This window comes from Sarcophilus harrisii, chromosome 4 (assembly GCF_902635505.1).
Source record: "Sarcophilus harrisii chromosome 4, mSarHar1.11, whole genome shotgun sequence".
NCBI classification, from domain to species: Eukaryota; Metazoa; Chordata; class Mammalia; order Dasyuromorphia; family Dasyuridae; genus Sarcophilus; species Sarcophilus harrisii.
The window spans coordinates 53909930-53936807 of NC_045429.1; the positions used below are offsets into that span (position 1 = coordinate 53909930).

At 40.1% G+C, this 26878-nt stretch overlaps 1 protein-coding gene across 2 annotated transcripts in view; it reads right to left on the reverse strand.

Annotated features, from left to right (window-relative positions):
- The window catches only part of FAM78B (family with sequence similarity 78 member B), a 128465-nt gene extending 103562 nt beyond the window's left edge, over positions 1–24903 (reverse strand). For both annotated transcript variants that reach the window (XR_004229280.1, XM_003767380.2), the window contains exon 1: positions 24547–24903. Coding sequence is in view for 1 of the 2 variants with exons in the window: in XM_003767380.2 (XP_003767428.1) it covers positions 24547–24809 (263 nt within the window). In the remaining variant the exon portion in view is untranslated. The remainder of the gene's footprint in view (positions 1–24546) is intronic.
- Positions 24904–26878: the final 1975 nt, after the last annotated feature.

Sequence of the window (26878 nt, forward strand, 5' to 3'; positions counted from 1 at the left end):
GATACTCTGTTTCTCTGTAGGAACACCTTATTTTTTTTTCTCTTCTCTCTTCTTCACTCTCCTCCATCTCTGGCTTATTTTAAATTCTAAATAAAATTTCCTCTTCTACTAGAAGCTTTCTCCAACCCTTCTTAATTCCAGTACTTTCCCTCTGCTTAATTATTTCCTATTTATCCTCATATAGCTTGCTTTTTATGTATTTATTTGCATGTTGTCTTCCCCATTAGATTATAAACACTTTGAGGGCAAAGAAAAATCTTTTGACTCTTTTTGGATCCCTAGGTGGTTAACACAGTGCCTGGTACATAGGAGGTGCTTAATAAATATTGATTAATTGATTAAGTAATCTCAGCCTTATCTTCTTTTCATTTAAAAATGAATTAGTCCTTCTCACCTCTTCCCAACGCACATTATATTTAGAATTGTGGATTTCTCTCAAAAGACAAAAGGAGGAAATTCAAGCATCATTTTGGAAGTGTATAAAAACAATCTCCTGAATCTTCTTTATCCTCTTAAGGGTATCAGGATAATACAGATGGGAAAAGGGTATGCAATGTGCCCAAATTTGGGGATAATCATTATGAAGGCAAGTAATTTTCACTCAGTGGACCTTAGTTGTTTTTTCCCTGGATAAAATAAAGGGATTATACTGGATCATATTCTTGGTCCCTTCCAGCTCTAAAATCCTATAACTGACCATTATCTGAACAACCTTTCAGAGTAAGGATAGACTTGTTTAGGGTACTGAATTAGAATCCAAGAGTGGCCATGGTGGTTCAGGATACTTTCTATGGCAGGGCCATTAAGGAGGAATGGGTAAGGAAGCACCTGGCGGGGTGGAGGAGGAGTGTGCCCTAATGGAGAGATTACAAGACTTGGAATGGGAAGATCTGAATTCATATTCTGTTCTACCACTGTCTGAGCAAAACAATCTCTCGGAGCTTAAGTTTCCTTCTGTATAAGACAGATAATGATACACTACCCTACCTTAAAAGATTATTTTGAGGAAAACACTTTAATAATATGAAGTTCCAAAGAAATATGAATTATCATTATTATTGCTAAGTATGGGACCTGTGATTTCATTGGTGTGGGGAATTTCTTTCATCGGGCAGGTCAGACGGAAACTATTCATCTTATAAAGTTGCCTGGAGGGCCATTGAGAGGTAAAGGGATCATTCCAAGGTCACCCAGATAATAGGTGTCAGAGGCAGGATTTGAACCCAAATGTTATTAACACTGAGGCCAAACTCTTCAGTCACTATATCATGTTGCTTCTTGATGGTGATGACAATGCCCAAATGAGTTGGATCTTTACTTATCTTTCTCTCCACCATCACTATCATCCCCAACTCATTTGCCTGAATAAGATGGCCCTAACATCTTGCTTTTATCAGGATATTCTGCTTGCTGACAGCAAATGATACATCAGCATTTTGTCAGGACTTTCAAAAAGAAAGAGCATACTTCAAGTTGAAAAAAAGAATAGTCATCTGTCTGAAGGATAAAGGGAGAAGAGCAAAGACGGACCAACCTCTCAACGTCTTTTAGCTTGTTTCTAATACTTTAAGAGTGACTGCATACTACATATAATAAGAAAAAAATCATATTTATTAACATAGTTTACAGTTAGCAAAGCATTTTCTGTACAAAAATTTGAGGATAGGGGCAAGCCAGTTGGTATTAACATTATTACTTCTCCCTTTTCCCTATCCCATTTTTTTGCTCTGGATCTTGAATTTCATCAGTTGGGGGAGGAACTCCCAGCATGGAAACTCCCTCTATAGAAGGAGTACTCATTTGTAATTTAAGATCATAACATCATAAAATTAGAATTGTAAAGTACCTTGGAGATCCTGTAGTACAATCCTATTGATTTCTAGATGAGGAAAATGAGACTCAAAGGTGAAATGACTTGCCCAAACATAGACTTTAAGAATTGCTTGGGTCATTGAGTATCTGAGTGACTTGTGTATCATAAACCCAGAATACATCAGGGACAATACTTGAACTCGGGTTTTAAGGACACTAAAGCTAGCCCTCTATTTACTATACCATGCTGTCCTTATTCCTATCTCCATGACTTTTGGATTCGTTGTCCTATGAGTGAAATGTACTAAAAAAATTCATCCCAATAATAAGGATGCTAAGATGTCATTAAGTCTCAATGTAGGTGCTGTCTTGTATAATCAGCCTTTCCTGTTCTCCCCAGCTTATAGTGCCTTATAATCAAATGGTCATCTCTACTGTGCATATACTGGAAAAAATATGTACTTTATGGCCTCACTTGTTAGATTTTAGAAGTAGCAGGGATTGTTTCCCTTTCATCTGGAGAGCATAGGTTTTTTCACTTTTGATTTTCTTCTCATAGCTCCAGCACATAGCACACATAGTAGGGGCTTAATATATCTTATTTACTGATTGATCTATAATTTATGTATGAAGATATGAAGTATGAATATTCAAGCTCTCAAACAATGACAGAGCCCGGAATTTATATGATACTGGCTCTGAGGCAGAAGCAAACTCAAGTCAGACATGATTTTGTTAGATAGCTGAAAATGAACACTAAAACTAGACCCCAAATGTGGCCTCACACTCTGCAAATTCTCCACTCAAAAGGCTTTTGTCTCTGTCTTCCTGATAGGAAACTGATGCCCAAATTAATATAATTTAGAGCAGTGACTCAGAAATCTGTCATAAGAAAATTTATGAAATATCATTGGAGGGATGAGGGCTCCTCCTTAACCATGCATGGTCTTGCTCAAATGCTACAAGCTCCTCACCTAATAGTGCACAGTTAATGCTAGTGTCATCGCGGTGGAGCAGGTAATTCCCCTTTTCTGTTTCATTCAACTAGGCTATCTGTGTTTTGAGGTTTTCAACTGGGAGGAACAGTCTTTGTACTGTTACCATGCATTCAATGTTCATAGTTCCATATGCCCAAAATATGTAGTATCATATAGTTATATATTATATACATATATAATATCTACCCTATATATATCATACAGGGTATAAAACTGTTCATATCTTTTGACCCAGCAGTGCCATTACTGGGTCTGTATCCCAAGGAAATCATAAAGGAGGGAAAAGGACCCACAAGCAAAAATGTTAATAGCAGCTCTTTTTGTGGTAGCAAAGAAATGGAAAATAAGTGGATGCCCATCAATTGGGGAATGGCTGAACAAGTTGTGATACATGAAGGTAATGGAATACCATTGTTCTATAAAAAATGATAATCACAGAAAGGCCTGGAAAGATTTATATGAACTTATGCTGAGTAAAACAAGCAGAACCAGGAATACACTGTACATAATAACAGCAAACATGTGCAATGATCAAATATAAAAGGCTTGGTTCTTCTCAGTAGTTCAGTGATCCAAAGGAATCCCAATAGACCGTGGACAAAAATGCCCTCTGCAATAAGAGAAATAACTAAGGAGACTAAATGTAAATCAACACAGGCTATGTTCACTTCTTTTTTTCCTGTTTTTTAATCTTTCCAACATTTTTCCAGTTTGCTCTGATTTTTCTCTTCCAACATAATTCATAAAAACAACGTATATTAAAATAAATAAACTAAAAATGGTCATAGTTCCAAAATGAGCTGAACACCAGTCTGGTTAGAAAGACCTGACTTTCAAATCCCACTTTATATACCAACTAAGTATGTGACCCTAAATTAGTCACTTGATCTATTTCTTTTCTATAAAATATGGACAGTAGTAGCACCTATCTCATGGGGTTGGGAAGAGCAATGAGATAACATACAGTTACCATGAATGTTCCATATATAATCTCATCCAAGCCCCATAATAGTACCAAGTATCATTATTACTACATTACAAATGTGGACACTGAAGCCTCGAAATGAAGTGATTGCTTTAAAATCCTCCACTTTTCAAACTCTTCTCTTTATTTTAGGTTACCTCTTGGAAGATAATATATGGTCAGAAATGATTTCAACAAGAAAACAGAGGAGTCAGAAAATGCTATCTTGGAGCTCATTAATGACAAATATGAGGTTATAGACATGGAGATAGAAAAAAAATCAGCAGAAATACAGAACTGGAAAGGGCTAGCCATATGCAAGCATGACAGAAAAAAGTCCAGAGAGGATAGTGTGTAGCCAGCTGGCCATGAGTCAGCAGTGCAGTGCTATAGTTTAAAAGAGAAAAAAAGGCACATCAAATGGGATAAATGTTGTCTAAAAGGGAGCACAGCATGTAAGGACCATTGGGACATTTCCCCTATCATCTTCAGCTCTGGTCAGGTACTTTTCTTCTTACTATTACACATAAATTCTCAGCTGGGATTCTCAAGTGGGAGGTGGGAACATTGGTTTAGTGAAAATTGCTTAGATTATAGAGTTGAAACGGGAAGATATTTAGCTTAGAAAAAAGTAAGATGGAGGTTGTCAATCAACAAACATTTATTATGCATCTATTATCATGTGCACTTGCTGAACTCTAAAGATACAAAGAAAGCCTCCCCAAAATTCCTGCTCTTGAGGAGTCAAATGAGGGAGAGAATATGCATTTAACATGTGTGTATGTGTATGTATGTGTGTGTATGTGTGTGTGTGTGTGTGTGTGTGTGTATACACACACACAAGGTAAATTGGAGATAATGTCATAAGCAAGGCAATTTTTAAAAGAAGGCATAAGGAAAGCTTTTCTTAGAATATGAGATGTTAGCTGGGACTTGAAGGAATCCAAGAGGTAAAGATGAGAAGTGAGAGAATTCTAGGCCTGGGGGACAGCCAGTCAAAATGCATGAAGTGGGGAGATGAATTATCACATCCAGGGAACAACAAAGAGACCTGTGGAGTATGTAGAGGATGGTAAGACATAAAAGATTGGAAAGATGGGAAAGGGTTGAATTATAAATGACTTTAAAAGCCAAGCAGAGGGTTTTATATTTGATTCTTGAGGTTATGGGGAGCCATTGAAATTTGTTGAAGGGATCAATCAAGCCTTGATTGACTCCACCTCTCTCAGCCTCCTCTTCCCTGTGTTTGGATGGCTGAGTACCAAATTGCTCACAATTCCTTTCCTTAAGGGGGTAAAAAATTAATTCTCAGATCATTTCATTTTGCATCTTTTTCCCTGCCTGGCTTCAATTCTTTAAAACAAGATGCCCCAGCATGGGGAATTCCCTGGTGTCTCATGCCTCCAGTCCCTTTTCCTGCTTCCTTTGGTGTGTTATCTCCCCCTCTACATTGTAAATTCATTGAAGGCAGGGACTGTCTTTCTTTTTATTAATTGTATCCCAAATGCTTAGCACAGTGTCTGCCACATTGTATACACTTAATCCACATTTATTGTATTGTATTGGATGTGTTTTATGAAGATCAATTTGGCAACTGAATGAAGAAGGTTAAGGTGGGAAGCAGTAGGGGATGGGTTTCAAAATGATCTCAAAGTACCACCTAGACCTGGATTAAGTCCCTCTCATGTGTTTACTCTGCTGCTTTCCTAGGTATTTACTGGTAACATTCTTGGTTACCTTTTCATATATAGTCTATCTTGCTTTCTTAGGAAGATTGTCAAGTTCCTTGAGGCCAGGATCTCAATCTGTTTTTCTTTGTATCTCCTAAAGTCCCTCCACAAGACTTCATAAATATAGTGCTTATTAAATATTTATTCATCCATTCAAACACCCAAAGGACTTCAGCATAAAGATCACCAGTGATTTCTCTCCACAAATAAAGACCAATAGCATCTACTGTTCCCTTGGATTTGCATTTTCAATCCCCCATATCAGAGAATCCATTCCCTCTACATCTCTACTTGTTAAGATCTTTTTCTTCATTCAATATTGGTTTAAGTATCTACTCTTCCATGCATTCCCTGACTGCTTCAATGGAAAACATTCTCTCTGGAACTAGATCAAACCAAATAGAGAGACAAACTTTGAATCAGAAAGAATTGAACTGGAATCCTGCCTCAGACAACTGTGTGTTTAACATGTTTGATGAATTGAGTAGGACAAAACTACATTCAGGGATATGTTAGTATAAGCAAAAAAATCCTTAGATGTCAAAGGTATCTTTAGAAACTTTATCTTTAGAATCATATACCTAGAAAGGATCACAATGAATGGCTGTCTAACACAATCCCTTGGTTTTATATATTAAGAAACTGAGGTCCTGGAGAGGGTGAAGGGAGTTGTTAGAAGAGTGGGATTTGAAATTCATTTCTCAGATTTCAATGATTATGAAATGCTATTTTCTCCTCACCAAAGACAGATAGATATTTTGACAAAAGATCCTATAATTCTGATTACTCCATACTCTGAATATATGAAATCTTTTGCCAATCTTCCCACCAATCTGTTTTCACCAGGGGAAAGCTAGCACCTTTCCAAATTTATTCATTGATCAGCAAAGCTACCTTTTCAAAAAGGTTACCAGAGGATTTTAATTCTTTGCTTTCCCCAGATTTCTCAGTTCAAAGAGGAGTCTATCCCTCTCTCCTCATCTCTTGATTCCCAAAGGGCAGAGGAGACTGAGATTCATTTTTCAATTCAATCCAGTTCAAACATTTCTTAAACACCTTTGGTATCAGAAGCTCGGTGCTGGCACTAGTAGGGAGGGGTGGATACAAATGTGAATTAGACACAGTGCCCTTGGACCCAGAAGCCTTACAATGTAGTAGAAAAGTTGAAGAGATCTGGGAACTCTGAAGCCAGAATGTGGGAAGGATCATTTATCAATAAGAGTGCTAAAAGTCCCTGAGGATGTTCAAAGGAGATTGAGTAGGGAGGAATACTCTGGACCAGGTACTGGTCACTGAGAAAGGTGCAAAAGACTTAGAGGTTTGTCGATGATAGCAACAAAACTGGGAAGAGGATGAGTCATCCATCTTAATGAAAACTTAACAATGGGGTAAGTGGCAAGCAGGTCAGATTTTTTATGAAAGCTAGGAGGAGGAGGTGGGCTGCTGAAAAAGTCTTTTGGCCAATTCATTAATTCTCATGGCAACACCCTTGATGTCCCCTGTTTAACACTGAGAAAAGGATACTGACTGAAAAATGTGTCCATTCCTTCTAAAGAATATTTCTGTTAGACTATATCATTCTTTATGTTCCCAGAGGAAAGCTGTATTTAAAAAAAATCCAATTCTGAATTGATTTTTTAATAAAAAAAAGATGTGCACCATCTTAAATATCCTTTCTAGAAGCTCAGCAGCATTTTTCTTGTTAACTATGTTATCCTAGGCAAGTCATTCTACTTCCCCATCCTCTGACATTCCAGGAAGCTCCATATTTCAAATACCCACAGCTGAGGGAACTTCTACTGAATTCAAATAGCTTCTTGAGCTTGAATTCAAATGCAGTCTCAGATATTTATTTTGTGACCCTAAGCAAGTCATCTAGTAGCTGTCTGCCTCAGTTTCCTCAACTATAAACTGGGGATAATAATAACACCTCTTTTCCAAGGTTCTTGTAAGGATCAAGTGAGATTTCTGTAAATTGCTTAGCACATTAGTGCCTGGCACAGAGTAGGTGCTAAAATAAATAAATAAACAAGTCATGTTGTGACAGAAAAATCAGAGCAAAAGAGAAAAACCAAGAGAAAGAAAAAACAAAAATAAAGTGAAAATACTACGCTTCGATCTCCATTCAGATTCTGATTGTGGATAACATGCTTCATTCTGAGTCTTTTGGAATTGTCTTATTTCACTATATTGCTGAGAAGAGCTAAGTCTGTCAAAATTGATCATTGTCCAATGCTGCTGTACAATGTGTACAATGTTCTCCTGGTTCTGCTCACTTCACTCAAAAAAAAAATGCTTGTTTCTTGAAACATTTCCTATATGAGTTCTTCCCCCTCCCCCTTTTTTTTATTCTGATCTTCTCAACTGCTAGGTCCCTGAATTGACTTTGTATTTACTTATGTTTTTGTTTCTCCAGATAGTATGCCAGATCCGTGAGCAGAAACAATTTTATTTTTATTTTTGTACCCCTAGCTTCTAGCACTGGGCCTGACACATAGTAAATGCTTCATAAATGCTGGTTGATTGGTTAATTTCTTTATAAGGTTTATAAAGGACTTTATATACACAACTTATTTGACCTTCATGACAAATCTGTGCAAAAGGTGATGCAAGTATTATTACCTTCATTTTTATAGATGAGGAAACTGACTTACAGAAAATGTAATTTTCTTGTCTAAGGCTTTATAGCTATCAAGTGGCAGAATGATTATTTGAACCCACACCAAATCAGTGCTCAGGAGGTAGAAGAACAAGTAGTCCTAGATAAGGACTGGGTGGACTGGGAGGACCAACAACAACAGAGAATCTAGGAAGGAAAATGCTAGCACTTCTAGAGAAAGATATGATAAACAGAAGTATGTATAGTATGATTTTACATATATATGCATTATATATACATATGTGTGTATATATATATATATATATATATATATGTATTTTTGTAAATATACAAAGAACAAAAGAATATGTAGAAGGAAGCACAGAAAAGCAGGGTAGCTTTGAAAATTATGTGTTGTATTTATTACATAGTTTTTCCAAAAAAGAAATTGTGAAATGGAAATTCACAATTTTATATTTAATCCTCTTTTTTATTTTATGATGTATACATGAGATTGTTTCTGTTTTGTCTTTTCGAATTCAAGTTCAAAATTTAAAAATAAATTTTAAAAAAGCTAGGTTTATCTGGGCACAAGTGAGAAGCTTTTTTATCTTCTATTTTCTCAGGGTAGAGGGGCTTAGTTTTAGGAGATTTGGTTTCTAGTCCCTGACATTTATCTAGTCATGTGACAAATAGTGGATGGGTTACTTCTGCTCTTTAAGACTCAGTTTTCTTATCTGGCAAATGGGAACAGTGTGTGTGTGTGTGTGTGTGTGTGTGGTGTATATATAAAGTATTATTTCTTCCTTTAAGAGATTAGTGAGAAGGTGACCCCATAAGACCTAGTCTTTCCTTTATAATTCCTTTAGGAGAGAAACGGGAACTAGGAGAGGACAGGGATAATTGCTTGCTGACATCGATATGCTCTGTCTTCTCTTTTTTCTCCACTTCCCCATGCTTTTGAGGGTAATCCAGGATCATATGATAATCATAAATTGAAATTCTTTAAATTAAAAAAAAATCCATAGAGAGGAAAGTGACAATACAGGGGAAAAAAGACCACACTGCGACTAGGAAATCCTCTCTGTTCCCCCTCCCCTCCATCTGTTCTCTTACAGAGATCTCTCAGCTGAGTCCAGCCTGTCAGGGGAGGGGGCATGTGGGCCCTTCACAATCTGTCATGTGTGACAGTGCTTGAATTTCATTTCTGTCATAGCTGCCATAGGCCATTAAGCTATCTTTTTTTCTTAGGGTGGCAGGTCTGCCCTACCCTAAAGTGTGCCATCAGCACTATGGTAGGGGGTGGGAGCGAGGGTGGATCAAAAGATGAAAGAGTAGCTTTATTATGCAGCTCATTCAGGTCCCAGATCTCTCTTTTTTCTTTGTGCTTCTCCATGCCTGCCCCCCCCAACTTGGTTTCCCCTACTCCCCCTCTCTGCCATTCTATTTCCTGCCATCTGTGACATGTATCTCCTGGGATCAACTCTCCTTTCCTCTAATCACTGCTGACGGACATTGGGAACCTGCCTCTCCTTCTGTGCCCCTCCTTCCCCTGGCCACTAGCCAGGGATCTCCGGGCTGACCTGGGTTGCACTCTGCATACTGCTGAGAAGGGGCACCCTTGGCAGCCTGCAGTATCCTGTTTTTAAGCATCACATTTCCCCTCTTCTGCCATTCACCTCTCCTCAAATGCCTGGATCCACAGCAAGTAAATTTCAAGAGAACCCATTACACTTATTTTTGAAAAGGCCAGACAGAGCCATGATCAGCAATTAGAGTCGTATGACTACTGTCTTGAGAGATTCAAAAAGTTGTCACCATGCACCAATGGCTGAATATGGTAAGCGTTAGCCAATGGCTGCTCTCATCTCCTGGCACTCTAAGCCCTTTTTTCATAGGGAGAGAGCTCATCTGCAAATAGGCAAATTCACAGAGGTTATTTCTAGAAAGCCTACTTAAGGTTGTGGTTGATACAAACTAGTACCATCCTCTTCTTTTTTTCTCTACTTACCCCCGTGAAGCATTCAGATCATATTAGAAACCTAGGTTCTAAAATGAATCTACTGAAAAAAATTCATGCACCCTGGGGAGACTTCAGTCTTTCAGAAGGGCCCATATTGGGAGAGGAGGGAAAAATTGGTCTTTTCTCAATCCAAGGCTGTGATATTGACAGTAAGAAAAATTATGCATCATATTTGCACATTCAATTTAAAATTTCCTTACAAAGTAGTTTACTCACTGCAATCATCTTAGAGACATAGCATAAATATTATAGTTCCCATTTTAGAGATGAGAAAAATGAGACTTGTTCAAAGTCACAGACCTACTCAATATCTAAACCTAACCTTACTCAAATGATAGCCAGTACAGTACTCTTTCCATTGCCCCACACTCCTGAGGTCAGGGTTGGGGGAGGGTGGCAGGATACAACATTGAGAATTTTACTCAGTCACTTAGACTTAACAGGAAAGTACACAGCTAATTTACCCTGGGTGGGGGCACCTGATTAGGTTACATGGGTAATTATTTATAAGTAACACACCTATCCATAGCCCCTTGCTTTCAGAAAGAGAATCCTATTTCATAAGTCACCTAGGAGGCAGCTTCAGTGGGATTATCTCTTCTGGGAAAAGAACTGAGCTTTAGCAGAGGCTAAATTCACCCACCCAGCAGACAGCATTTCTATAGGAGAGAAAGGAACCCAGATCTAAGCTCTTGAATATCATCAAGGATATCTTGACAGAAGAAATATTACTCTGTGTCTTTTATGTTAATAATAATGGAGGCAACAATGATGGGGGCTCACGATTTAGTATCAGCCATTTTCCAGTGGTGCTGATGGATTGATACAAAGCCATTTGTACCATCTCCACCAGTCCTTTCTGTGGTCAAGAGCACACCCTTGTGAGACAGGTTGTCAGCATCGGGGGCAGATGGAGGCCAGGAGAATAGAGCAAAGCTAACTGGCCCAGCTGGGAAATGATCTCATAATCAGCCTTAGGCTGGTCATCTCGACTACCCAGACAAGCCACAATAGATAAAGCTGAAACCAGCCATTCCCACATCACTTTGTTCCTTGGTTTATTCCACTATTTGAGTAGGATCAGAGTCCTGGCATTCATTCCCAGACTCCCCTAGGACTTCCTTAGGCAGTTCAGGATGGACGAGAGCACACTAGGCTGGCAGTTAGGAGGCCTGGGCTTTTGCCTGTCTCTTCTACTAACTCTCTGTGATCTTCAACAAATTATCCTCCCTTCCTGAGCCTCAATTTCCATTTCTGTTAAATTGGGATAATACTTTGTACTGTCTCACAAGGTAGCTAAGAGGATGAAATGTGTTAGCATGCATAAAATACTTTATACATTCTAAAGCAGTATAAAATACACGATAATAGTAAATTCTCCACAAAATCATTGTTCTTATGCCTCAGCATAGTATGGAGAGGAACCTGGTTTTTAAAGGTCATGCCAGGCTAACACAATCACCGGCAATTTCTACAAAGCTGTAAAGATGTTGACAATGAACCCAGTAGTGGATTATCCATCAGAATCTATCTGTTAGTCTTCCAAGGAACAACCTAGTTCAGTTTGAAGAACCTTGATACCAGAAAGTCAGGTACCAGATGGCAAGTGCTTACAATACGTGAAGCCGTCTTATAAGGCAGGGAAGGAATGCCCGCATGGATGAAATCATTGACCCTTGACCTAGTATTATTTCTACTACCAGCATTTCTCAGCTCCAATTTTTAGGTCTAGCTTTTTGGAAGCTCTGGCTCCCCAACACATATATCGATAGCCCCTTATCTATAGCAGTATTTAACAACTATAATATATTCTCATTACTGTTGGGGTAGGGAAGAGAGATAGAAAGGGAAAATGAAAGCAAGGTACCTGCTTTCCAGGACCTAAAATCCTGCTGTTTCCCACTCCTCTGGGCAGCCCCCATAATACTAAAGAGCCATTTAAGTCTAAGTGTTCCTGGCAGCTAATCATGCTTTTGACATTTCTTGTGTTGCTAAGCCCTTTGCCTTTACCACTCAATCCCCAAAGTCATGCCCTCCTTTGACCTGCATGTTCCTCCCCAGCCCCAAAGCCCTGGCTGATCGAGGATGGCCAATTTATTGCCTCACATTAACCAGAGCTCTGACAGCCTCCTGAGTGCTACAGCAGCAGACACGTGCTAGCCAGTTCGGAAAGGTCAGGCCACGGGAGATGGAGAATACCAGAAGCTTTCTGGTCTCTGCCTGTCACACAGCACCCCCACGCCCTTCAACCATGTGCCATTAGAGAACAACTGCATCACTGATTTATTTTTAAACATCTGGCAGCCCGAGTGTCCCCAGCCCATTTCAACATTATTGTCAGTCCCTTCCCAACTCTCACTATCAGGTGCTACAGGTGATACTCTTAATTTTTCCTCCTAGTAATGGATCCTGAAGCTCACACACCCTTATCCAGAGCATGCTTGTGAAACAGGTGGTCAGTACTGAGGTCAGATAGAGACCAAAACAAAGTTAACTGACCCAGCTGGGGACTGATCCCATAACCTTTGCTTTCATTAACAGGGTTGGCTGATTACCTTAGCTACCCATACAAGCCACAGTAGAGAAAACTAAAAACCACACATTTCCACAACACTGTTCATTGGTCTCCTCCACTATTTGAGAAAATTCCAAATCCTGGTATTCCTCTCCAGACTTCCCTGCCTCCCAACTTCCTTAGGCAGGATTGATTGGAGGAGAGCATCTAGACTGGCACTTAGGAGGTACAGAAAAGCTGTACCATTTCTTTCATTAGGATTCTGTGCCATCTCTTCTACTAATTCTCTGGGTGATCTTTGACAAGAAACATTCCTTTCAGAGTGTTACATGCATTCTTTCTCTTGTTCTCTCCTTTCTCCAATTCTTGGCTCTCTTATTATTATTTTTTTTTTCCTGAGGCAATCAGGGTTAAATGACTTACCCAGGTCACACAGCTAGGCAATGTTAAGTGTCTGAGGCCACAATTGACCTCAAGTCTTCCTGACTTCAGGGCTGGTACTTTATCCACTGTTCCACCTAGCTGCCCCTCTTGGCTCTCTTATTTGCCACCTGTGTGAAGTTGGGTGAGCCTCAAAATCTCTCTAGACTATAGACTAGAATAAGGTTCTTTCCAGGCCCCAATTCCATGACTCCTTGAGCACTTTGAGCCTATATTGAACAATCAGCTCTGTGGTAGAAAACCTTCTGGACTGAGTCTGAAGACTTAAGTTCTGATTCTAGGCTCTAGGATAGAGAACTGAGCCTGGAATCAAGAAAATCTGAATTCAAATCCAGCCTCAGACACTCAGTAGTTGTGTGATCCTGGGCAAAGCACCTCACCTCTGTCTGCCTCAGTATCCTCAGTTATAAAATGGGGATCATAATTGCAACTTCTTCCCTGCGTTATTGTGAGAATTAAATGAAATAATATTTTTAAGTGCCCAGCATACTGCCTGGAACAAAGTAAGTGGCATATACATTCATATTCACTTTTCTTCCCTTCTAGTCTTGCCAAAGACCTACTGTGTGACCTTAGGAAAATCACTTAATTTTCCTTGGCTTTGGGAAATGACTTTGTGGGGTTGTTGGGAGAATAAAGGAGATGATAGATGGAAAACACTTTGAAAATTATATAGTGCCAGTTATATAAAAAGGTAGCTTGGTAGAGTGAGTAGAATATTAGATGTACAAGTGTGATGGACATGGGCTCAAATCTTGACTCTGACATTTACTGGCTAGGTAATCACTTCTATGGGTTGCAGGTAATTTGTTGGGGCTTGTCTGAGTGACTTATCATCTGCCTTGGTGGGACAAGTTTCCATACTTATAAAAACACAGATCTTTTAAAATATTTTTTAATCTTGACAAATTAAGGACATTATTGTATCCTTATCAAATTTTTAAAGTACTTAGCATAGTGCGTGGAACATCTTAGGTGCTTAATAAATGCTTATTTCCCTTCTTTCCTTCCTTCCTTCCTTCCTTCCTTTCTTCCTTCCTTCCTTCCTTCCTTCCTTCCTTCCTCTTACTTTGTTTTTCTTCTTATTGTATATTATCTTATATCATGTCAATTAAACTCACTGATTATATTATAATGAGGGGAGGGGGGAGAAGAGATGCTATCCTACCTCTCAAGTTTTAGATGCATCTAGCATAGAACTAGGAACATAGTAGGTAATTAGTGATAACACTAATTACTTAAGGCAGCCTGATATAATGGAAAAAGCTTTGGTTGACATGGAGGATTAAGACTTCATTTTGAATCCTATCTCTAACACTTAACTGACTCTTGGATCATGGAGGAAAATAATTTTAACAGGTCAGCCTTAGTTTTCTGTAAATAAGAATAGCAATACCTGTAATTCTTAGTATGGCTGGTGGTTGTGAGATGCTTAAATAAGATACTGATTGTAAAGTGCCTGGTGAGCAAACCTCAAAGTGTCTAAAATTTAAAACTGTCCTAAGATTTTTGGAACACTCTGTAAAAATATCAGCTATGACTGATGGATCAAGGAAATTAGAGAATTCCTTTTGATGGAGTATATTTGGGAGGAAGATATTCCTAGTATCATCCATGTGATGTAAGAAATATAAGGAAGCAGAAGAGCATACCTGGATTACAAACACCTTGCCTCTTAAGTAAGTGCTATCCTAGTCTGCAGTACCCAGCAGAGGAGTTGTCTCAGGTCTTGTAGTTTGTCCTTGGGAATGCAGAACTGCCTATCGCCATCAACAGATGTAGTAGTGTTATTTTTAGGAGAGAAAGTAGATTCATTCCCCTCCTTTCAAAATGAGCAGAAACCAAACCTGGCTTTGGGCAAACAGCTGAGAAGCCAGGTGGGGTTTGGGCAGCTCTAATCTCCCCTCTTGGCTCTCTGACAGCAAGAAGATGCCAAGAGCAGGGATGGCTGAAGGATCAGGGATCTCCCTCCTTAAATGGAAAGCTGCTCTGTCTGCCCTGTCTATCCCACCTGCTAACAGAGAATAACATCAGGGATCTACAGTTAGTTCAATCCTTCTTTTTAGGGAAATTACAAAATTGACCCAACTTTTGTAACCCAGATATAGTTTCCCCAAATTCCAAGTTGCCCCTTTCCAGGAATGAATAGAAAGGACCCAAATAGTCTTCAGGCTCAGTAGGAATAGTGGAAGAAATCCCCTAGGAGAGGTCACCAAAAGGGAATGGGATGGGTCTTAGAAATGGGAAAGATTTCAAAGGTTGGGGGAGAAGAGTTCCATTCCACAAATGAGAGGAGGAAATCCTTCCTCACTTCCTACTCCAACTCAAAGTAATAATCCTTTAAAGGAGTAGGGAATGGGAAGTACATACTCAAATATCCCATACCTAACAATAAGTAATAGTGATTGAAACCCTGGATGCTTTTTCTGCATATAAACCCTGACATTTGGACCTGATATTTAACCTTCCTAGAAGAGCAGGCAGGGCCCTGTTTTTTGTCATGTTGATTCTCATATTTGGACCAGACAATTTTCCTCATTTTGTTTTGGAGGGATAGGATGATTAGGGATCATTTCTACTTCACTCTTCAAAATTGGGTTCTCAGCTCTTCAAAAGAAGTCCATTCCAGCCTTCATCATTCTAGAATCTTATTAATTGATAAGGACTTTGGGGGTTAGATAGTCCACTCCTTGTCCAAAGCATAAATCTCCTACAACATTTCTGGCAAAGAAGCCTTCAGACTCATATATTTCCAATCATGGGAAACTTATTACCATTAAGAAAAAAAAACAGCTCTTTCCATTTGGGAAGTTTTTCTCTTTGTATTCCCCATATATTCTAAGGTGTCTCTCTCCTTGGAACTAAGTTCTTAATTTCTTAGAAGAAAGGATTTGAAATGTTTCAGTGACCTCACTCACTGATTAAAAAGAGACTCACCACTGGCAAAGGAGAAATGAGGACAGAATGCTGTTAATTGTGTGGTACAGAAAATAAGCACTAAATAAAGGATTTAGAGGGATCTAGGTGGCTCAGTACATAGAGAAGTGGGCCTGGAGTCAGGAAGAGTTGAGGTCAAATTCAGTCTCAGACACTTACTAGCTGTGTGACCCTGAACAGGTCATTAACCTCTGCCTTCCTCAGTTTCCTCAGCTGTAAAATGAATATAAAAGAATACTTATGGCCTAGCATTGTTGTTACGATCAAATAAGATATTTGTAAAGCACTTAATATAGGACTTGGCATATGGTAGGCACTGTATATATTTATTCACTTTCTTTACCTGTAGGAGAGTGACTAGGGCAGATAAATGGCACTGTAGTGCTTAGAGCACTGGTCCTGAAGTCAGTAAGACTCATCTTTCTGAGTTCAAATCCAGCCTCAAGACATTTACTTGTTGTGTGACTCTGAGCAAGATACTTTACCCTATTTGTCCCAGTTTCCTCATCTGCAATATGAGCTAGAGAAGGAAAGGGCAAACTACTCCAGCATCTTTGCAAAGAAAACTCCAAATGGGGTCACAAAAAGTTGGATAGGACTGAAAGTGTTTGAATAACAAAGGAGAGTGTCAAACTTTCTCTTTTTACTTCTCTTTCCCTGATACTACCAAGCAAGCCTGAAGTTTTGGATTAGTGAGTTTTAAAAAATAATCAGCATGTTACTTACTGTAGGGGATAAAGAAGGGGATAGATGATAGAGTCTGGGGTTTTGTCTATCAAAATGCAGCAAAAACCAAATGCAAAAAGGTAGGACCTTCAGTCTGGCCCAGCTTCTGCAGTGTGAAAAGTGCTCAAAAAGGATGACCGTATAGTCACTGTCCTTACTCTTTTCAAAAGGAACTTATAATGATAAGTTCATCTCTGACCTTGTAGCTCTTGCAAACCCAGTGCCTATAAGTGTACCCTTTTGTATCTGGGAGAACTTTCTTACATCAGTGTCAGGGGCAGCTGGAGTGGAGTGGATTGGAGTGGAGTGGAGGGGAAAATGGTGTTGGAGAGAAATGGGCTATGTAATGACCTACTTAGGGGCCTCTAGATACTGCTGACTAAACCTTGTAAGTGTACATGCAGGACTGGAGCCAAGGATCTAACTGCATGGAGCAACCTGCCAGGCTTTCCTGCCTATTCATGCTGGAATGATGAGAGTGGATGATGATGCACCCACTTCAGCCCAAATAAGCTATTCACATGGGCTGCAGTGGTTCTGCTTCTGTACCTTTAATCTTCTGAACTTCCTCCAAATAGTCTTCCTGAGATGAAGCCAGTCACTTCCCTGCTCTGTAATAGGATGCCTCTGCAGACACAGGCCTGAATCCATTAGTTTTTGTTGCTATCTTGGAAAATCACAGGTAATTTCTTGTGGGCTATTTCTCAAGATTCTTTCAATTCAACTCAAAACATTTATTAAAGACCCACTATATTCAGAGCACTTTGATAAGCCTGAAGGAGAAATCAAGCTTATATCAGACCTATCCCATATTCTCATAGAGCTTCTGGTCTAGTAGTCCATTCAAATGTGTCCCTAATGCCCTTCTAGTATATGTGATCATTGTATTTCAGAATACCAGTCACTGGCCTCCAAACAAAACTTGTCCCATTTCAATTTTCATTTAGTTTTCCCTTCTTGTCCATTTGTCTAATCTCTTTCATATGTACTGACCAACATTGATACTTTATCTCCACTGACCTCAAAGTGCCATTACTCTTGACAATGAGACAAACAAGACTTGATGCTTACCAGCTATGTATCAAAAGCCTCTCTCCCTCTGCTTGTTTCCTCCTCAGTATAAGGTAGTTGGCAATGCTACCCTATATCCCACAAAGAGTTGTTAAAAGGATGAAGTAAGATGATGCTTGTGGGAAAAAAACCTGGAAAAGGCTAAAATGTGATTTAAGAAGATGGAGAAGATGAAGATGTAATCCTCCTCATTGCCCTCCACAGTGACTGTTTTACCTCCTTGGAGAAATGAGGATGATGGGTGGGTAGGTTTGCCCAAGGGCACAAATTGGGTTTGTAATAGGATGAGAATTTATCCTTTTTTTCTTTCTATATTCTGTATTTCTATAGAATGGCCTCCTCCACAAATAATTTGTTTATCCATACTTGTGCCCAACTTATACCCATCTCCAAAACCTTGCATGTGTCATGAAAGGATCCTCAATCTAGAGGAGGAGCTACTTTCAATATTCCCTTAAGATCCATGTGTTCAACAATCAGAGGCAGAGGAAGGGTATAAGAGACCTACAAATTGTGAAGTTTTGTGACCAACAAACAAATCCAGATTTCCTGGCTGTAAAGCTCTGATCTAGTTAATACAGCTCTTAGCTCCTTTGCACTGGTGCTTAACACCCTCATAAAACACACAGATGAATGATGAGCACATAGCACAGCCAACTATATTTAAAGATAAGTCAGATAGGTAGAACAAGCATAGGGATAAACTTCAGGGCTGTTGCTCTGAATGAAAGCTTTCTATACTGCAGCAAGGGCACAAGCACTGGCTTGAACAGCCTCCCCTACTACTCTTTTAAAAATATGAACACAGTAGCTTCTAGTCCTTAACCAAAATATTAAGGATGAAAGTCATATGACTTAGTCAATCCACCTGTCATTTCCAATAAACCATCTCCTGGGAGAGATTCCCAAACAGACTCACCCCATACAGAATGTCACCAAGAACAGATCAGGTTATAGAGCAGGTTCTGGATGGGAAATTAGCAAATAATATTAAGATCTCACTAAAGATAATAGAAACAATGTCTGAGTTTCAGTAACAAACAACCCAATGGATGACATCTCGTAAAGAAATACATGTTTGAACACAGAACAAAAATGAGGAGGTTGGAATAGATCCTTTTAATCTCTAAATCTATAGCCTATGATAACTAAAGTTGACCATACAGAATAAAATACTGAGTACCCAAAAGGTGGCTGGAGAATCTAGAGTTACTCTGGAAAAACTTCATACTTCCATTTACTCCTTCTGACCTAGGGCAAATGACAACCTCTATAAGTTTCAGTTTCTTCATCCTTAAATAAGAGGGTTATACTAGATGATTTCTCCCAGCTCTAAAACCTATGATGTAAGGGAAGCAATTTTGAAGACAAGAGCTTTTTTCCCCAAGAGTTAGGTTTTGGGTATTCTACATAGGGAAATGGCATGTGCAAATTTTTGGCAGTGGAAATAGGCTGGGCACAGGACTGGGCAAACAAGTTACTCTGGGAGGATTAAAGACCAAAAATGTGGGTATTTGTAATCAGGGAAGGCTTCAGCCTAGAGCTTGTCTCTAGAAAGAGAAGTAGGGAGACAGGTTCAATTTAATTAACTTTCAAAGTCCCATTAAGTCTCAGAATTTTCTATAACAGCGGATATTCTAATATATTTTAACAGTGTGGATAAATTCTAAGTATTCACTACACCTTCATGACTAATCAAAAAAGATGTCCTGGTTAAGATGATCTTAAAATACTCTAGGGCATACAGATAATTTCTATTCCAATTCTAGCCAGTAATTTACAGATAGATTTTGCTTGGACAAGTCCACATCATGGAAAAAAGAAAGCTAGGACTGAAATATTACTCAGATGGTTGGAGAGTAAGAGATCATCCAGAATTTTTTCTTTCCTCCTACCTTAACATAGGGTTATATCATAGCTATCCCTGTTTTTTAAGTTTTAAAATATCATTTGGAGGAAAAAAAAACATTCTACAATCTCTGTGATGACCTGTCCTGCCCTTTAAATCAAAGGCTATTCATTGGCAATCTCATGAAACCTATAAGCCTCTTCTGAGAACAATGTGCTTAAATACATACAACAAAATAACAGGATTGGAAAGGAAATGAATTATATTGGAATAGAGTTATCAAAATGATATAAACATGAGTTCATCAAGCCCAAGGTTAAGAACCTCTGATTTAAACCTACCTCATGTCTCTATCCTATGATTTAATCATATGGCTCAATATTATATCTATATCCCATAGCCTATAACTTATCTTATGACTACCCTTTTCTGCTTCTGAATGGATGTGACATGTACTTATTCATGCAGTTTTGTAATAGCAGACCTTACATTTGCTATTGCATGTCACTGCTTAGTCTTCTATCTTCCTGGCTGAATCACTATAAGACCTTTAAAGTTTGGCACCAGATAACTTTCAAATTTTCCCATAACTTTCTATTTGAATCTCCACTCCAGGCCACTCCATCTTTCTCCTCTCTCCCCACCAATAAACAATACAAAACAAAACATTTATAGCCTGTACTATCCATAGGTCTTATCATATTTCACACAGGATTTTACAGAGTTGGAAGAAATTTCAGGAGCTAATTAGTCTGATGTACCAGAAAAGGTGTTCCCTCCATTACTGTGTAGCAACCAAATAATCATTTTGCCTTTCTTTGTGTCAAGACCTTAAACCCACTACTTCATACGGTGGCCAATTCTACTTTGGGACAGCTCTGATATTTAGGAAGAGCTTCCTTACATTTTTTGCTCATACTTACATTTGCTCTCAGAAGCTAAGGAGAATATAATATAATTCTTCCACATGACAGCCCTTCAAACACTTGTAGTCAAACGTCATGTATTTCATTAAACTTCTTTTCTTCAGCCTTAACATCCCCACTTCTTTCAGTCAATCCCCATATACATGAACATAAGGACCTGATCATGTCCTTTAGAAGATCCTTGAGTTTGTCAATATTCTTCTTAAAATGTAGTGATTCAAACTAAACACAATACCGGTGATGTGTTATAACCAGGGAAGTTAGCAACAGGATTACCATCTCCTCATTCCTGGATAGTCCATCTCTCTTAATGTTTTATCTCATAATTATCTTTTCATATGTGTATATTATCTCTCCAACTAGATTGTAAACTTTTAGGTGTCAAGAGCTATGTCTTATGGTGATTTTTATACCCCATATTGATTGCGTCCACACACTTGGCATTCAAAAATTGTTGGTTGATTAAAGATCCTATAACCTTTTTTCCCCCTGGAGAATATTTTATGGCAGTTTATTTAAATCTCAATTAATAATCATCATAGAGGGCTAAATTTCAAATTAAAAATAAAGATGACTCCACCACCCTCAATAATGGAAGGTTAGATATAGAAAGTAATGTTACTTTCACTCAGTTCAAATATCTGTACTAGAAACTTTCATCCTCAAGAACACTAAAATTCACTTCAATCCTAGAGTATTAAATCACTTGCTTTTTCTTTCACTACATAGATAAAGCTTTCTTGAAATTTTGGCTGTGAAATATTCCCCTGGTGGAAGATGTGCTTAGACACAGTTCTTTTTTTATCATCCTTGAAAAGCAGTTTCCTAGCTTAAATCCTCTTTTACTGTATCATGCCTAATATAACACAAATATCATACAGGGCTAAAAATCTGTCTGTGGGGTTTTCCCCACAGGAAAGGGCTGGCCAACATGGATCTAACAGGGAAGACTTTAGTGAGTTTCATGCTTTGTCAATTATCATTTCATTTTTTCTTTTTACACAGAAAAGTCTCCAGTGACACAAAGTTTTCTGGTGACAGACCTAGGGATTTGTACCATACTTCTTGTGTCCATAATGTACTTGGATTTAAAAGGAGGCCTTAAAATGCAAGGCAAATCGCTTAATTGTGTGTTTTCAGAAATGTCTTTAATAGAGTAGACTGATAAAAAAAAAGAAAACCATATTATAAAATTGATTCATTTTTCAACTTCTTGTGAGGTATTTTTGCTTCCCACGTAAACCTCAAAGCATATAAAATTTTTTAATATACAGGGGATTTAAGAAAAATACCAACAATAACAATAGCAATACAACAGTAATAACAACATACCTAATTCTCTTCTAGATACAAACAAGAATTCAATGCAAAAGGTTCAGGGAATGTATATCTGATGAGGGCCATAGGATGTTTAGGTCTATCATGCTTATCTGAATGTTACTCTATAAGTAAAATTGGCACCTTTTGATTTCAAGGGTTAGCTTTCCCCAAGGGTTAGCTTTTCCTACCCTCTGTTTTATACTCAAACTTGTGCCTCCTAAAGAAGGAATATGTGTATATGCATACATGTACATGTACATGTACATATGTGTATATATATATACGTGTGTATGGGTATATATGTATGTATATACATATATATACACACACACACATACATACACATAGAACAATATGTATCATTCTTTATTTTTGAGAAATCAATATAAAGATCAGTCACAAGTTATTTGAGGAAAAGAAACTATAAGAAAACTATATCATAAAGTTCTCTCTGAAATGAAAGAGATTGATACTGTCTTTATGAAAGCAGAACTAGTCTTTCATTAGTTCTTTATGTCCTCTTCTCCATAATTCCTATTTATTCTACAAATTATAAGTTCAGAAAGTCCCCATTGATTGTCCCATGCAAGCACTACCAAAAACAAAGGAGCAAGGTTATGCACTCTGCTATCAGAGCCCTAAGCTTAATGGGCCCTTGCCCAGTCTTCAGCTTGTTCTGACTGGTTTGAAGAATAACAGATTTCTAAAAGCAGTTTTAAGAGATACATGCACTCAGACAAACCATTCTTTTTGAGGGAGTGTGTATGTTTAAGTGGCATGATTCACCCAAAATAATAAGCCCCCGATTTCTCACAGCCCAGCTGTCTGCCAGATAGAAGAGGACACAGTGCCCAGAGAAATGGAGGAAACTGAGCATGTACAAGATAAACCAGTCTTCTCAAGTGTCATTTTTTTGTTGGTTGAGAAAAAGAAAGAGAAAAAAGACAAAAGCTTTAGAAAACAAAACAAAACAAAATCCTTATGTCAAAACCTATTTTTCTTTGTCTTTTCTTCTTCTTCTTCTTTTTTATAAAAGCCTATAACTACAAGTGCTAATGTTTAACTGGAGGATTTGGTATAGATCCCAGGTCTGTCATTTACTATCTCTGTGACCTTGAGCAATTCATTTAATTTTTTTTGGAGGGGGGCTCTCAGTTTCCTCATTTGTAAAATGAGAGTATTTATTTCAAAGCTTCCTATTTGCCCTAAATCTTATAATCCCTATGATCCTTAAATGAATGAAAGGGGTCCAAAATATTTCTTTACAAGTGTCTTGACATTAAAATCAAGTCTTCCTCCTCACCATCACCGTTTTTATTGATACCTTGGGATTATTGTAGTTTACTAAATGTTTCCTCTTGAAAAAGTGCCTTGTAAATGAAGCTCAGTTTCAGGACGGGGTTCCCTAAAGACTCCTAGATAATTAGCATGCTTCACAGATGTTGCTTTTATTAATTTAATCGCAGATAACAATGCAGCCAAAACATTTTAACCAGTATATGTGCCACCTACTCAGAGTCCTGGTTCTGAAAGAAGTGCTCTGGGAAAAAGGAGTGGGGTGGAGAGATGAGAAAGTAATTCAAAAAGCTAAAAGAACAATCTTCCTCCTTCTTGACTCCCCAAACAGCTGAGAAGCCTTGGAGTTACCCTGAGCTGCTGCAAACCCTTAGCAGTAGCGTGAGGGCCACGGGCGAGGGAAAGACAACTGCTGAATGAAGTTGGACAGCTCCTGGCTTCCCCTGAAAAGGGGTTTTCAAGGTGGGAGTTTGAAAAACACTTTCTGAAAGAAATTGTGCAAGTTTCGAAGAGAGAGAAAACACTCCACTCTACTCCTGACAGACTAAAAGACAATTCATTTCTTTCACTGGAAAACAAACAAATAAACAATCCTCTACTATCCTAGTTTTCTCTTAAGACTCCTCAGTTAAGAACTTGGTTTCTTCTACTATCCCGCACTTCGTTCGGGGCTACATATTGTTAGAACCCTGAGAAAAGTGCAATTAATTCCGTTAAATACACGAAAGGAAAACCACACAGTCTTCCTAATCTCAAGCAAGGAGGATTCAACTTTAGCAATTAAGGACAGAGATAGAAACAACAAATTCTCATCTTGGAGACTAACCACTTGCTCCTGTAACTCCAAATTACAAACCCTAGGTAACCATAATCTCATGCCTATCTTGTGTCGACGTTTGTACAAAAGGGCAAGTATTTAATGTTTCAGACACCTCTGCCCTCCTACTTCTTTTTGCATTAGCCGCAAATGATTCAGAAAAGAAACGAGAGCAACACCCGCAAAGAATAGTAACCGCGTTTCAAACAAGCCCGCCAGGGTATCACGAAAGCGCTTCTCTCTTTTTCTGACCCCGCCTTCCCCTTCCCCTTCTGTTCTGCACGATTTCACTTGGTTTTACGTGTTTTAAAAAATAATAAAATGCTTCTCTGATTCTCCCTACACACCCTGTCACTGAAACAAAAGCAGAGGAACGAGGGAGGTGCGGAAAGGAGGCGGCAGGGAGGGAGAGAGAGAGAGAGAGAGAGAGAGAGAGAGAGAGAGAGAGAGAGAGAGAGAGTTGTTAGGAATTTTCTCTTTTCATTTCTCTCTCTCCCTCTCTTTTTTTTAATGTTCGCTTACATGCCCAGGTCGCTGTACGTGTTGAAGAACTCCATCTGGTTGCAGGCTTGAATCCAGCCTACCACCCAGGTCTCGTTGCGGGGGATGGGGGGCATGACCACCCGGGCGGAGGCTTTGAAGTAAGGGGTCTTGTACCGCAAAACGATGGGCGAGCTTTCCTCGATGAGCGTGGGGCACTGGTCGATGGTGGCGCAAACATCGTATACCACGATGTTCTCCCGCCGGATCCGCGCCTTGCAGGTGATGCTCTGGATACAGCCCATCCTGCTACCCAGTGCCGGCACCAGCCCCTGCGCGGCGTAGCGCGGGGCAGCGCTGGGGCCGGGGCAGGCACTGGGGGGAACCCGTCACGCTGGCATGCTAACTCCCACCCACCCTCCCCTCCCCCCCAACCCGCCCACCCACACCCCGAATTGCACCCCTCCCCAAGCCGGGCACCGCGTCTCCCCGCCAGCTGATCAGCGCACGAGGAGGAGGGAGCAGCCGCTGCCGCTGCCGCCCCGCATCCTATAGGGAAGCCCTGCCCCTCCTCCTTCCTCCCCCTCTTGATGCTGCTGCTCCTGCTGCGGGTCCGAGCTGCCTGGACTCCCACCCCTCCCACACCGCCCTTCTCCTCCTCTTTCTCCTCCTCCTTCTCCTCCCGGGCTGGGAGCGGAGAGGACGAGCTCCTCGGAGGAAGAGGCTGGCGCCCCTGCCGGCTTCAGCACCTTGGCCGCGGGCCGGGAGGGGAGGGAAGAGGCGTGTAGCCGAGTTGTTCCCTCCCCTGGCCGGAGCCCCCCTCCCCTCGTAAGAGAGGAGGCAGCAGTTGCAGCAGCGGCGGTAGCAGCAACCTGGAGCCGGGGTTAGGGCGGCGGCGGTGGCGGCTGCAGCAGCAGCGCCCGATATGTTTTCTCAGCAGCAGCCGCTGCAGCCGCTGCTGCTTCCATCTCCGCATCGTTGCTGCCCCCCATGTACAATGAAGGCACTCAGCAGCAGCGAGAGAGAGAAGGGGCTGGAGGGAGCGGTGGTTGGGGCTGGCGCCCCCTTTGCAACTGTGCAACTCCGGTCATCACACTCCAGCTGGGGCTACCCCGGCCCAGGAAGCGCTACTAGGAAAGAGACGGACTGGGGGCGGGCGTGCGTGTGGTGGGGGAAGTGTGTTCGTGCAAGGAGAGACAAGTGTGCGGGTGTGCATGTGAGTGTGCTTGCGCGTGTGTGGGATGGGGGAGGTGTGTATGCGCGCCTGTTTGAGTGTGTGGTGGGGGAGGTAAGGTTGTGAAACGCATTCCAGGGACCGAGCTGGCTAGGTGCCAGGAGTTATGTCCCTCCCCGGATACAGTCGGCGTGTGTGGCTCTGTTGTGTGTTGGTTTAAAGGGCCGCTGGCAACCGGGTGGGGCGCTGCACGTGGGAGGGGGCCAAGTGAATGGGGGAGAAGGGAGAAGGAGGGGCTATGGCAGGTGGAGGTGACTGGAGGGGGCGGAGAAGAGAGGGTGGCGCGTGGGCTTTCGCGGTATTCCAGCGGGTGTGGCAAAGAGCTGGCCATGGTGCTGGAAAAAGACCCGAGCGCTTAAGGGACCAGAGAACTGGCCGGGGTGCTGAAGTAAGAATAGTTCAACAGTCGTGGAAGCCTAAAGCAGAGCGGAGGGGGAAAGGGGGGCTCGGAGGATTTGAGTGAATAAGGCAGAAGAGCCTGTGCTAGGGCAAGATTCCCTAGTGCTTTCCCTGTATTGAGTATCTTCCCTTTATCCTGTATATATCTTGTTTGGACAAGATTGGTTTCCCCCATTAGACAGTGAGCTCCTTGAAAGCAGGATCTGTCATTTTGCCTTTCTTTGTATATCTCCAAACAATGCTTCAAATAATGCTTGGAATATAGAATATACTTAATACATACTTGGATGTTGGATGAATGTCAGAAATTAGTTAAGATTTTCTAGAATATTAATTCTGTAACAGTTTTCTCCATAGATTGATTGAAATCCTACCAAAGCAACAATATTAACAATGCCAATAATGCCTGTTGTCTCCGCTAGACAGAAGGGTCTATTTTCTCTTGCTCTCACTGGGGCCAGCATCTCAGAGAAGGCTGAAATATAGACATCAGAAAAAGCATTGAAGAACACAAACACTTTCTTCCTAAATGGGCTTTCTGGTTTATAGAAAATGTGCTTTTCTTTATAAAAATGTTATGTTGTAAAGAGACCTGAAGAAACCATCGGTGCCTCAACACATCATTCTAAAATTTAAAGTACTATATAAGTAAAAATATTGGTGTTTAATTGAAAGAACTCAGTTTTTACTCTTCTACTAGTTCAGCCCCTTGTTTGGTCTTTTAAAAATTTTTCCTTTGGT